At 40.1% G+C, this 12,979-nt stretch overlaps 1 protein-coding gene across 2 annotated transcripts in view; it reads left to right on the top strand.

The window, feature by feature from the left end:
• Window positions 1–12,979, top strand: part of cep112 (centrosomal protein 112) — a 468,252-nt gene that overhangs the window by 66,753 nt on the left and 388,520 nt on the right. For both annotated transcript variants that reach the window (XM_080209170.1, XM_080209169.1), the window contains exon 6: window positions 7,493–7,570. In XM_080209170.1, coding sequence (XP_080065296.1) covers window positions 7,493–7,570 — 78 coding nt within the window. The remainder of the gene's footprint in view (window positions 1–7,492; window positions 7,571–12,979) is intronic.

Here is a 12,979-nt window from a genome sequence, read left to right as displayed (position 1 = left end):
ACATCAAAGAATGTCCCAAATGCTTCACCTCAAATTAATTATTTTAACCATTGTCACTGTTATGTCAGTTGACGGAGCAGCCAATTTGGGCAGTGCAAGGTCCCACAAGCTTTAATTAGATAAATGATGAACTAATCTGTTTTCATGTTGGTTGAAAGATTAATGTTGGCCACAAGATAAATAAGTACAATTTGTTTCGCCTTGCTTTAGTAGGAGAAAGTGGTTGGGGGATGTTGGGGCAGATGGCGTGGAGCTGGTTGCCTGTTTTCCTTGACTGGTGCAGTGGCACCTTTTTAGGGTGCAGATGAGACCTGAGTGTAACATTTCGCCAGAAAGATAGCAATGTAGCATTCCTTCAGTGTGGCCCCAGAATGGCAATGTAGATTACTTACTATACTCCTTGGGAATAAATCTTGAACCCACAATCTACTAACTCCAGTGAGTGTGCTAACATTGAACCAAATTGACTTTCTTGGGTAAAAATAATTACTTGGAGTAAGTTGAGGGAGGTGAGAACAGATCCTCAGCACCAGAGGACTGTAAAGAACAAAAGTATCAATTTATTTGACACTGACAATGTTGAAAAATATCAGCACTTTGCAGATTCAGCTAAACCTGAAAAGTTTGAATTGTGATTTTCAATTTGTTACCAAATTTATTTTATTTGTCCCACTTTTGTTTCTTCCACACTTACTGGTTTCTTCACATGTTGCCATCTCCCAATTGCATACTCCTGTTAAAAATATGGTGAAAAGTCTTGTGTATGTGTCAGTGATTGTGGCTCCAAACATCAGAAAGCCAATCTGAAACATTCGCCGGAATTCTACCACTGTGCCTGTCATGGAATCGGAACTGGTGAGGGGCAGACAATGGAAATGTCCATTGATCTTTATCTCGATTTTATGCTATAAAATCCTGCCTATTGGCTCTGTTTCTCTCTACACAGATGCTGGCAGACCTGTTGTGTATTTCTAGTATTTTCTGAATTTATATCAATGCTAGTTTTCAGTCGAACCATTGGAAAGTGCACCAAAGTATCTTGGTGTTCATCACCTCTCATAATTTTACTGCTGTTTAACTGTGGGAAAGGCATGAAATGCATTGTGGAGACTTCCCTGCGGGACAGTTGGGATCAGGAGCTTGCTGTGTGGGAAAAATGTTGCTGCCTGACCAGTGTCTTACCACCTCCCGCGATCCTTAACTTTCAAATCTTTATCAAATAAAAAGGTTATATAAAGTTGACATTTTATGTTTAAACTCTCATATTCCTCATTTGGAAATAGACCTCGGAAAGCTGCACTTTCATCTAATAGAACTCAGAAGTTTGTGGGATCCTGTATGTTATTTTGTGTTGCCTGTGAAGCCCTGTATCATTTTCCGCCATCACTTAATGATTGATGTTTTAAAGAACATTCGCATCTATTAATACAATTAGCATGTTTAACATGAATTGTTTCAGCTTTTAAAGAGTGAACTCTGTCTCATTTTTGCATTTTGAAGCATTCAGTCCATAGTACAAACTTGGTGATTTCTTGAAACAATGAACTTATTTTTTAAATAGCCTATTTAGTAACAGTTGGGTGGGCAAGAACGAATCCAGCAGTTTGATTTACTTGGTAAGTGCCAATGAAGAGAGAGTAAGTAAACCCTGTTGATGGCTAGATACAGCTATGTATGTCCTCTACTCTGGAATTGTCTTTCTCAATGTCACTGCCTCTCGAGCTCTTAAAACCTACCTTTATAACCAAGGCTTTTGGGGTCACCTGTCATTAAGTCTCCTCCTTCGACTGATGTCAATAAGCCAGCAATGTTATATAAATGATAAACTGTTGTGAAGATAAAAGAATCAGAATCATTCAGGAAACAATTGGATACTGCACTGGAGGGAGTTTGGATAGATGTGCTTTATAGCCTCCCTCATCTAAGTATCTTAGGAGCATAGGAATGGCAGAGAGACTAAATGAATATTTTGCTTTGGTTTTCGTGGTGGAGGACATTACAACCATCCCAATAGTAACAGGTTATGCAGAGTTGTTGAAAAGGAAGAACTTAAAACAATCACCACCACTAGGGAAGGTGTACTGAACAAGCTATTAGGATTAAAGGCAGATGAGTCCCAGGATCTGACAGTCTACATCATGTTATAAAGGAAGTCGGTTTAACTTTGGTGATAGGGAAACTTCTAGAAACAATAATTCAGGACAAATAAGAGTTAATAAAGGAAGGGTAGCATAGACTTCTTGAGGGAAAATTATATTCAACTAACTTGTTGGAATTTTTTGAAGAGGTAACAGAGAGGGCTGAAGAAGGCAATGCTGTTGGTGTGGTGTACGTGGATTTCCAAAAGATGTTTGGCACAGTGCCACTCAACCTACCTGTGAGCAAGTTGTAGCTCATGGAATAAAAGGGACAGTAGCAACATGGATACAGAGTTGGCTCAGACAGGAAACAGTAGCGGTTAATGGATGCTTTTCTGGCTGGATGAAGGTTTGTAAGAAACTACCTCTTGCTCATGAAAGGAACAAGAAGGAGGGTACAGGTTTAAAGTAATTAGAAAAGCAATAGTAATATGAGAAAAAACCTGTTCACCAAGTGTGTGGTTAGAGTCTGGAATGCACTGCCTGGGAGGATGGTGGAGGCAAGTTCAACTGAAGAATTCAAAAGGAAACTAAACTGTTATTTGAAAAATTGAATGTGCAGGGTTACAGGGAGACTAGGTGAGTTGCTCATTTGGACAGCTGGTGCAGATATGATGGACTAAATTGCCTCCTGCGATTTTGTGATATCGCGCCTTTCACAAACTCTGAACGTCCAAAAATACTTACAGCCACTGAAGTACTTTTGAGGTGAAGACTGTTGTAATGTAGGAAACATGGCAACTAACATCTGCACAATATGCTCCATTAACAACAGTACATAAATGACCAAATGATCTGCTTCATTGGTGTGGTGGTATAGTGGTTAGCACTGCTGCCTCACTATGCCATGGATCTGGGTTTAATTCCTGCCTTGGGCAACTGTGTAGAGGTTGCATGTTCTCTTCGTGTCTGCATGGGTTTCCTCCCACTGCCCAAAGATGTGTGGATTGGTAAATGCATGGCATAGTGGGGATAGGATGGAGGGTAGGGCCCCAGGGGGATGTTATTTTGGAGAGTTGGCGTAGACCCAATGGGCCAAGTGGCCTCTTTCTGCAAGGTATGGTTCTATGAATATTGATTACAGAATAAATATTGCCCAGGACACTGGATATTACCTCTGTTTTATTTCACTAAAATCATGCAATCTTCCCTGTCCACCTGGGAAGACAGAATGGGTTTTGGTTTAATGCCTCATCTACAAGACAGTTCAGCTGACAATGCAGTACTTCCTTAATACTGCACTTAAGTATCAATGTAGATTTTCGTGCTTAAGTTCTGGAATGGGATGTCAACCCATGATCTTCTGATTTGGAGACCATCAGTTGGACCATGGCTATCATTTTACAAGTCTGCCATTTCCTTTTTGCCTAACATTGGCCTTCGATCCATCATGAGCATCAGATGGTAGGGCAACATCAACACTGAAGTCTTTAAAAGAGCCAATCTGCCCAGTATTGAATGTATTCTCTTGCAATGCCAATTTCGTTGGCAGGACACCTGTCAGACATGGAGGATTACAGAATGTCTAAACCAGTGTTTTATGATGAACTATGCTCCTGAAGGCAAGACTGAGGTGCACCTTACAAACACTTCAAAGATCAGTTCAAAAGACCTGTCTGGTTGGCATTTGGCTGTGGTAACAGGAGACTGGCATACTTGATATTTTTATGCCTTTCACACTACCAAGAAAGCAACCTGAAAATTTAAAACAAGGCATGAACAACTTGTACCAAATCCTATCCGATCTATGTTCCAAAACCTCAAGAGCCTGTTGATCAATATTTGGTCTCTTCTGTCAGCAACAATCATACTAACTAGCACAGGGACAGGATTTCCCATGAGCTTTGCCTACAATCTGCCATCATCATCACCATAGTACCAACCCATCTGACTTATACAGACCTTGCCCCCTCACCACTCTTTCCCTTGATATATTTCTGAAAAAATTACTGTTGTTTTTGATTACTTTTGCTAATTTCTGTTCATGCTCCCTTGTTGCTCTTTAAAACCCTTGATATTTTTATGCCTTTCGCAGTCTGGTGGATTTCAATTTCCCATTTTGTGTAAGCCTTTTTTTAAGCTTCATACAGTCCCGTACCTTGTTTGTTGACCATGGTTACTGAGCTGCACATGTGGAGCTTTTGTCTTTTTGGCACATGTGCTGGATTTGTACTGAACCAAAAAACATCTTTCAATACTTCTTAGTCAGTAACAACTCAGCCCAATTTACTGTGCCCAATTTATTTTGCATCCCTTCAAAGTTTGCCTTACTAAAGTTCCTTGGTTTGTGACTGTCCTTTGTCCATCTGAAACCAAATTTCAAATTCATTCATACATAGAACATAGAACGAGTACAGCATAGAAACAGGCCATTCAGCCCACGTATTGTGCCACATCTGACACCAAATTAAACTAATCCCTTCTGCCTGCCCTTTGTCCATATCCATCTATTCTTTGAATATTCATGTGCTAACCCAAAAACCCCTATTATATCTGCCTCTAGCACCATCCCTGGCAGCACGTTCCAGAACAATATTTGTAAGATGTTTTCTCACAGTCCTTTTGTTAATTAACTTTGTGATATTCATCTGTAAACCTATTATGGCCTTATTCCTTGTTAATTTCAAAACATGGCTGTCTGTAAAGTTAAGGTCATGATTTCCAATTTGCTATCTTACATATGTTTCCCTCCAGTCCATAGGAAAAAATGACACTTCTGTCAATTGGTGAGACAAGAGTCTCAATTTTATACTTGGATGAGCATCAAATTGCTCAATAGCCCAATGAGTTTTAAAGATCCCAATTCCAGTGAGAAATATTTTTGAAACCACTTCTATACTTTCAAGCTTTGTGCCATTTTGGTGAAATTGTACTGATGGCTTATATGGTAACTTATAATCCTTTATCAGAAATTATGGTATGGAAGATGCAAATTGAAGTTCACTTGAGTCTAACCAATGTTCAACGTTATCAGCCTGTGTCAGCTTGAAATCTCGCAGAGCAATCTTTCCCGTGGCCTCTGAGATGGACAAACAACATGGTGAAGGTTTATTCCTGAATTTAATAGGAACCCAGCAGAAGAATACCTCAATCATTTTTCTTTGAATACAACTGTGGAAACTTCCATTGCATTAACTGGGCTTAATGCTAATGCATACCCTCAGGATGAATGGGGGTTGTGTTAACTCGATTGCATTTTTCAGCTCCCACGTAAATGTACTGGCTGTTGATTGGTAAACTGCTGAAATGCCCATGCCATACTGGAGCTCCACTGAAGTGGCTGATTGAATCCAACCCTTTGCCAAACTTGTGGCTTGAGGTTTCCTCCCCTTTGGTCTACATTTTTTTGGTTGGTTTGTTTATTTCATTTTTTTGCCAAATTTTCAGATGTATGTTTTGTTAATCTCCGTTTTATTTACAACCCTTTGAGATTTTGTTTTCTCCACCATGACCACGTGCTATTCCTTTCTGAACTTACTTTTGCACCTGTTGTATTTTCAAGTTTTTCTTTGGATGGATGCTCTTTTTTGATGGCCTTTGTTCTGTATGGTTTATTATTAATTTTATTTTCATTTCCTATGTTCATTTAATTCAGTCTTGCAGCTTCTTCCTTTTCCTCTCCAACTTCATCTTTCCATTCAGTTTGTTCTGATGTTCTTCCTAATTCTCCAACATTATAGTTTGAACAATTACACTCAATAAAAGGAATACAGTTATCCCCATGGAATAGTGCAGAAAAAGCAAAATGCATTTCAACTGAAAATTTTCAAGGAAATGAATGAGATCTGAGGCGAAAATGTGCTTACGATGGCATTTGCGTGTTGGTATTTTGTGTGTATCGGCCACAGTTCAGTTGTTGGCACCTCCTCTGAGGCGCAAGCTTCTGCATACAGATCCCATTCCAGGGCCTGAGCACAAACATCAAGACTGACACTCTGATGCAGATCTGAGGGACTGCTGCATTTTGTGTCTGAGGTACTGTCTTTCAGATGAGACGTAAGACTGAGGCCCCAATTGCCCACTTGGATAAGCATGAAAGATCTCACGGCACTTTTTTTTGAGACAAGCAGAGGAGTTATCCCTGGTGTGCTGATGTCAATAAACATCACAAAAACATGGTGATTATTACATTTCTATTAGTGGGACTTTGATGTGCTGAAATTGGCTGCCATGTTTCTGACAACAAAGATTATATTTCACAGAATAGAATCATAGAATCCCTCCAGTGCAGAAAGAGGCCATTCAGCCCATTGACTTTCTGAAAGAGCATCCTACCCAAGCCCTCCCCTCCGTCCTAACCCTATAACCCCACGCATTTATCATACCTAATCCATCTAATCTACATATCTTTGGACTGAGAAAGGAAACCGGAGCACCTGGAGGTAACCCACTCAGACTTTGTACTTCAAAAGTACTTAAAGTGCTTGAGATGTTTGGTCGTGAAAGGCACTGTATGAATGCAAGTCTTTCTTGGCATTTTCATAGTTTTTGGTGAAAGCCCTCCTAGTTGGAACATTCTTGCTTACGAGAATATTGGTTTCTGGAACATAATGCAAAAGGCTGATGGAATATGTGGCCTTTAAGAGTTAAGAGTCGACCACATTGCTGTGGCTCTGGAGTCACGTGGGCCAGACCAAGTAAGGACGGCAGATTTCCTTCCCTAAAGGACATTAGTGAACCAGATGGGTTTTTCCAACAATCAACAATGGTTTCACGGTCATCATTAGATTCAAAAGTAATGTTTACTTATTAGTAGGCTTGTATTCACACTAATAAAGTTACTGTGAAAGCCTCCTAGTTGTCACACTCTGGTGCCCGTTTGGCCACACTGAGGGAGAATTTAGCATAGCCAATGCACCTAATCCACACATCTTTGGATTTGTGGGAGGAAACCGGCGCACGCAGAGGAAACCCACACAGACAAGGGGAGAATGTGCAAACTCCACACAGACAGTGACCCAAGGCTGGAATTGGACCCGGGTCCCTGGCGCTGTGAGACAGCGGTGCTAATCACTGCGCTACCGTGCTTAATTCCAGATTTTTTTAACTGAATTCAATTTCCACCATCTGTTGTGGCGGGATTTGAACCTGGGCCCCCTAAACATTGGCTATGTTTCTGGATTAATAGTCATTGCCTAGTGGCAAAAACAAGTTTACCACTGCAGCGTGGGCAGTGGTGAGAAAATATTCTGTACAAAGTAATGCCTAAAGATCAAGATTTTAGCTACGGTTTTCAAATTTCAGCAAAGTAATTTATACAGAAAGTCTCTGAAAGGATTTAGTTTTGTTCTTCACTTTGCAACCCTTTGTTTCATGACAGTTTAGTATAAAATGTATTTAAATTGTATTTCCAGGCGGTTTCTGAACTCAGACCAGTTACATCATCTGATGAGAGTGACTTTGAAGCAAGATTAAATAGCTGGAATCTTGGGGTATGTTCTGTTTGTTTGCTTTTGGTTTATATAGTTACATAATATTTAGAACACAGAAACAGGTCATTTGGTCCAATAAGTCCATATTTTTATGTTCCTCGCGACACTTCCATCCTTCCTATCATTCTATTCCTTTCCTCCTCATGTTTATCTAGTTTACTTCATGAAGTGCTGCTCACTTCAACTGCTGCTTGTGGAAGCAGAGATACGGAATCTAAATGAATCCTGAGTAAATAATTTTCTCTTACATTCCCTATAGGATTTATTAGTGGCTATCTTATATTTATGACAACTGGTTTCTGGTCTCCTCTAAGTGGAAGCTTTCTTTACATCTACCTGATCAACGGTATCATAATCTCTATGATTTCTATCAGGTCTCACACAACTCAGTCCTCCCTTTTTTCTAGAGAAAAGAGCTCCAGTGTGTTTAATTTTTTTTCTAATGGGTATAACCTTTTCTGCTCACTGTTCATTGTCTTGACATTTTTTTTAGAAAGTGAAGACAAGAGCTGTTCACAATATAATGTGGTCCAACCATAATTCAATACATGTCCCTTAGCTTAGATTAACATTGATTACGATTATAACTTGAGGCTTTTCATTCCGAAATATCATTTTTAAATAGGATTTCTTCCATTGTTTCCCCTTTTTTACTGTCTTCTGTCATTTCAGATGACAGGGTGGTTTAGCATTCAGACAATTGCTTGGCTATTCTGAGTGCTGCTGTGCAGTTACCTTTTATAGATATGATATGATACCCGTCGCATAACAGTTCTGTTCCTTCCCCTCACACAGGAGTGATCTTTCCTCTGATTCTCTCCTTTCTCTAGTTCTGAGTATTTTTTATTATCAAATAACTCATTGAAGAATCAGGAAATCTCACCTACAGAGGGTGCACTTGAAGCAAGGAAGACTCTGGGCGTCTCAGTCCTACCAGTACGACAGCAATCACATCAAAGTTAGTTTATTTATTAGTCACAGTGGGTTTATATTAACACTGCAGTGAAGTAAACTCCCCTAGTCGCCACACCCTGGCACCTGTTTGGGTACACTGAAGGAGAATTTAGCATGGCCAATGCACCTAACCAACACGTCTTTCAGGTTGTGGGAGGAAACCCAATCAGACATGGGGAGAATGTGCAGACTCTGCACAGGCAGTGATCCAAGCTGGGAATCGAACCCGGGTCCCTGCCACTGTGAGGCAGCAGTGCTAACTACTTTGCCACTGTCAGTGAGTCCAATTCCAATTTTAGGCAATTTTTAAATAAACTATTACTAATGCATTTTAATATTGTGGTTCAATAAAGCTTATATTTTAACTTTTTTGAATTAAATGTGAGACAAGTTTCTTGAAATTGTCTTGAGGGTAATCATACAGTTAAAATCTTGTCTAAATTCTCGGCAGTTTGTCAAGTTTCTCATTCGTCATATAAATAGAATAACCAATAGCCACACAATAGCTTTGCAGTTCAGTGACTAACTCAATTGAGAATACAATATTAGTAATAAACAGATCAAAGTGAGTACAGTCATCCCATATCCTTTAGTTGTGGCTTTGCATGAGAGCAAATAGAATGGTATTGGCCTCTATAAACTTCAAAGTCATTTCAGTAGTCAGTGAAGGCGACACCACAAACAGCTGCAGCACTGAACTACCCTGGGAAACGTTCTGGACTGCAGAGGGGCAGAAGGCTACATCTGTTATAAAAGTACGTAAGAGAATTGCAATCTCTTTGTAACTTTTACAATTGCGAATTTGGTTCTGACGGTAAAATACCACAATTGTCATAAAGTATATTGCAAAAGCCAGGCAGGCTTTGTGTATCCACCTAATTAAAAGAAACATGGCGACAGCATTTAAAAATCCAGGACCATATGCCAACTACTGTAAATCATGGCAATCGGTGATGGGATGAAAATTATTCATTCTCCGTTATCTACTTTGACTAATCTACTTAATTAAACATCAGCATTTGTCAGGGAAACACTGTCATCACTAGAAAAACAGGATAAGGAGCCAACAACTAAATGAAAATGTGTGTGTATACAAAAATACAAACAAATACCAGGAAGCCTAATCTCTAATCGGAGGGTTCAAAGGAAAGTAATGAACAGCTTGAGCTTTGTTTTTGTGGTTTAGAGTTGAACTCTTTGATTAGAGGACAGATGTGTCATTCTCAGGCATTCATTATTCCCTTGGTAAAAGGAAATTCAGAAGTACTCAGTACGTATGATGGTACATGTATATGTTTTCAAAGTATTCCCCTTGTTCTTTTAAAATGTTCCTCTTTGCTTTGGTGAGGTCCTGGCAGATGACCAACCATACCCTGGCAAGTGTTGACAGCTTCAGATGAGGAAGGGAGGAAATAGAAGGGAAGAAAGCATATTCCTCCTTGACAACCACATGCCTGTTCCCTTCCCAGCTGTGAAGCCAAGAAGGGAACCTGCTTTCAGGTTCTGCCAATGTCATTGTATTGTCAACCACAAAGGTAGCTAGACGATATTTACCCCCTTGTTTTCCTGCCCTCTCTGTTGGGAAAAACAGCCAGCCTTTGCTCCCTGTTTCTCTCAGATCCTGACTGACGTCAGCAATTCATTGTGTGGAGAACTAAGGGTCCCAGACATTTGATGCAGTGCCAAAAATGCAAAATGCTGGAAAATCTCAGCAGGTCTGATGGCATCAGTGGGGAGAGAATAGAGCCAACATTTTGAGTTTAGATGACCCTTCATTAGAGCCAAAAGGAGCAAAGAGAATCAGCAAAGATTGATACTATTGGGGTGGGGCTGGTGTAAAATTGGACAAAGGGAATGTAAATGAGGATACAGGAGGCTGAGAAGATGCTAAGAGTGCCCAGCGAGAATGGCAGAACAGAGGTGTAGATTGTCAAAGGACTGCCTGAGGAATGTGGCAGTTGCCCTGAAAGGGGGGAGGAGAATGTGGAAAGGAGGAGAGCTGGCATGGAGAAGTGTAAATAAATAAGTGAAAAAGAAGGATGAGAAAATGGATGAACGAGATGAAATGAAATTGAGTAAAATAAATGGAAATGGGGTGAAGTGGAGGAGGGAGTTATTGAACTCAGTGTCAGTCCGGAAAGTTGTAAAGTGCCCAATCAAGAGATGAGATACTTCAGCTTGCATTGGGGTTCTCCAGAACATTGCAAAAAGCCAAGGACGGACATGTGGACAGGAGAACAACACATCACCCTGAGATTTTCCAGTATTTTCTGTTTTTGTTTCAGATTCCAGCGTCTGCAGTATTTTGCTTTTATTTGATGCAGTGCATTGTTCCAGTATCTTCACATATAGAAACATAACAATTACAGCACAGAAGGAAGCCATTTACTTTGTGTGCTTGTTGCAGTTCTTCAACTGGAGACATCTACCGTAATCTGATTTTGCTGCATCCCGTTTTACTTTTTTGAAGTACCGATGAGGTCCATCATGGATTAATCTCCCTGTGGAGTTCGTTAAGTATGAGTTCCCCAGGTAACAGGCAGTGTCCTGCCGAACTGGAACTTATTACCTGAGCCTTTGATAAGGCAGACCCAGGACTAGGCCTGCTGAACTGCAGTCCCAGCCAAGGACTAGTGTGTGTACACTATGGTGGTGGTTTTATTGCATTCTGTAATAAACTATGTTCCTTTTCTGTTAGGTTTCCTGAGTTAGTACACTTGGTTATCATTTAACACAGTTATCAAATAAAGTACACCCAAAAATGGAGGACTTCAGAATGTAACTTCAATAACAATATTGTCTAATCAGTTAACACAAGAGATATTTTATTGGCGACTTATTCACAATATTATTTTTTGTCTTATAACACACTCATGAAGGGTCTTGGATGTTTCTATGTTAATGGCACTACATATATGAAAGTTATTGTTTTTAAATCTTGTTTCAATTGTTGCTTAAGACAAAGCATTCTTTGTTTTAATAATGCTGTATGGGGAAGAACAAAATTATCTTCCATCCCCTTCATTCTTATAGGATTGACCTTGTGTCTCTGCCCCCTTAATGATTCTTCAACCAGTGTGAACAAGAAATTCAGTTTCAAAGTACAATGAAAATCCCTTTGCCAACAGCCTCTTATTGATTTCCATGTCCATACTTCTCTACAATAGCAAATATGCAAATAAGTGAAACAATGATAAGTTGTCTCAATGTTAATGATCACAAACTCTTATTTATTGTTACTAATCAACTTTTTGATTGAATTAATCTAAAGCAGTTTGCAGTTGGTAGGTAGTAATGATGTATTCTCTCTTTGCTTCAGTAAATGACCTCACCTAACCCTCCAACCACCTTGCTGACCCTCAGACTTCCCTTTGACCCTCCAAACGTTGGAATGACTCCATAGGCCCCAGAGTCCCCCCTTGGAGTCATTGTCCCTCCCCTTCCCCTTCCCCAACCAAACTGGTCCCTGTGGTTGTCGATGAATACTTACCAAAATATGGCTAGTGCCGTAAAGAGGGGGCAGGTATGCCCCACGTTTCTGAAGATCTCAGTTGGGAAGTCTGGATGAGAAATGTGGAACTCCATTTTGGTGCTACACAGTAGAAGTGTTGGGGCATTCTGACAGTCATTGCTACTCCTTGAAAGATTTGGCCCAATCCATCTTTTTAAGATTATGTTATTTAATGTTAATGATACCCAGTGGCAGCAACATTTTAACTGCACGTAATAATTTTCATTAAAAATCTCTTTTTTTTTAGGTAGCCTGTTTCTGTGCTGTACGTTTTATTTGGTCCAGCTGGTCTGTGTTGGTTTTTATGCTTGACATGAGCTTTATCTCACCATATCAAAGTAATCTTCTATTCCTTTCTCCTTCCCTTCCCTTCCCTTCCCTTCCTGGGCAGCATGGTGGCACAGTGGTTAGCACTGCTGCCTCACAATGCCAGGGATCCGAATTCGATTCTCAGCTTGGTCACTGTCTGTGGAGTTTGTATATTCTCCCCATGTCTGCGTGGATTTCCTTTGGGTGTTCCGGTTACCTCCCACACTTCAAAGATGTGCGGGTTAGGTGGATTGGCCATGCTAAATTGCCCCTTAGTATCAGGGGGACTAGCTAGAGTAAATGCATGGGGTTATGGGGGTAGGGCCTGGGTGGGATTGTGGTCGGTGCAGACTTGATGGGCTGAATGACCTCCTTCTGCGCTGTAAGATTCTATGATTCCAAATACATCTACAATGTCAAACTCACTAATTCCTCGTGCTGAAGAGTTCAACATTCTAACCACTCAGTGGGTCACAAAGTAGCTCTTGAATTTCTTATTGGATTTCTGAATTATTCTTACATTTAAGACCCCAATTTTTGATTCCCTCATTATTCATACATTCAGTGCAGGTAAAAATGCTTTGAAACTTAACTGTCTTTCTCCCTAAGCTTTAGAATTCTTGCATGGAGTACAG

Source organism: Carcharhinus amblyrhynchos, chromosome 21, assembly GCF_965287045.1.
Source record: "Carcharhinus amblyrhynchos chromosome 21, sCarAmb.v2.hapA, whole genome shotgun sequence".
NCBI lineage: Eukaryota > Metazoa > Chordata > Chondrichthyes > Carcharhiniformes > Carcharhinidae > Carcharhinus > Carcharhinus amblyrhynchos.
Note: the sequence above shows the minus strand (reverse complement) of the source record. Positions and strands in the feature narration are given on the sequence as shown.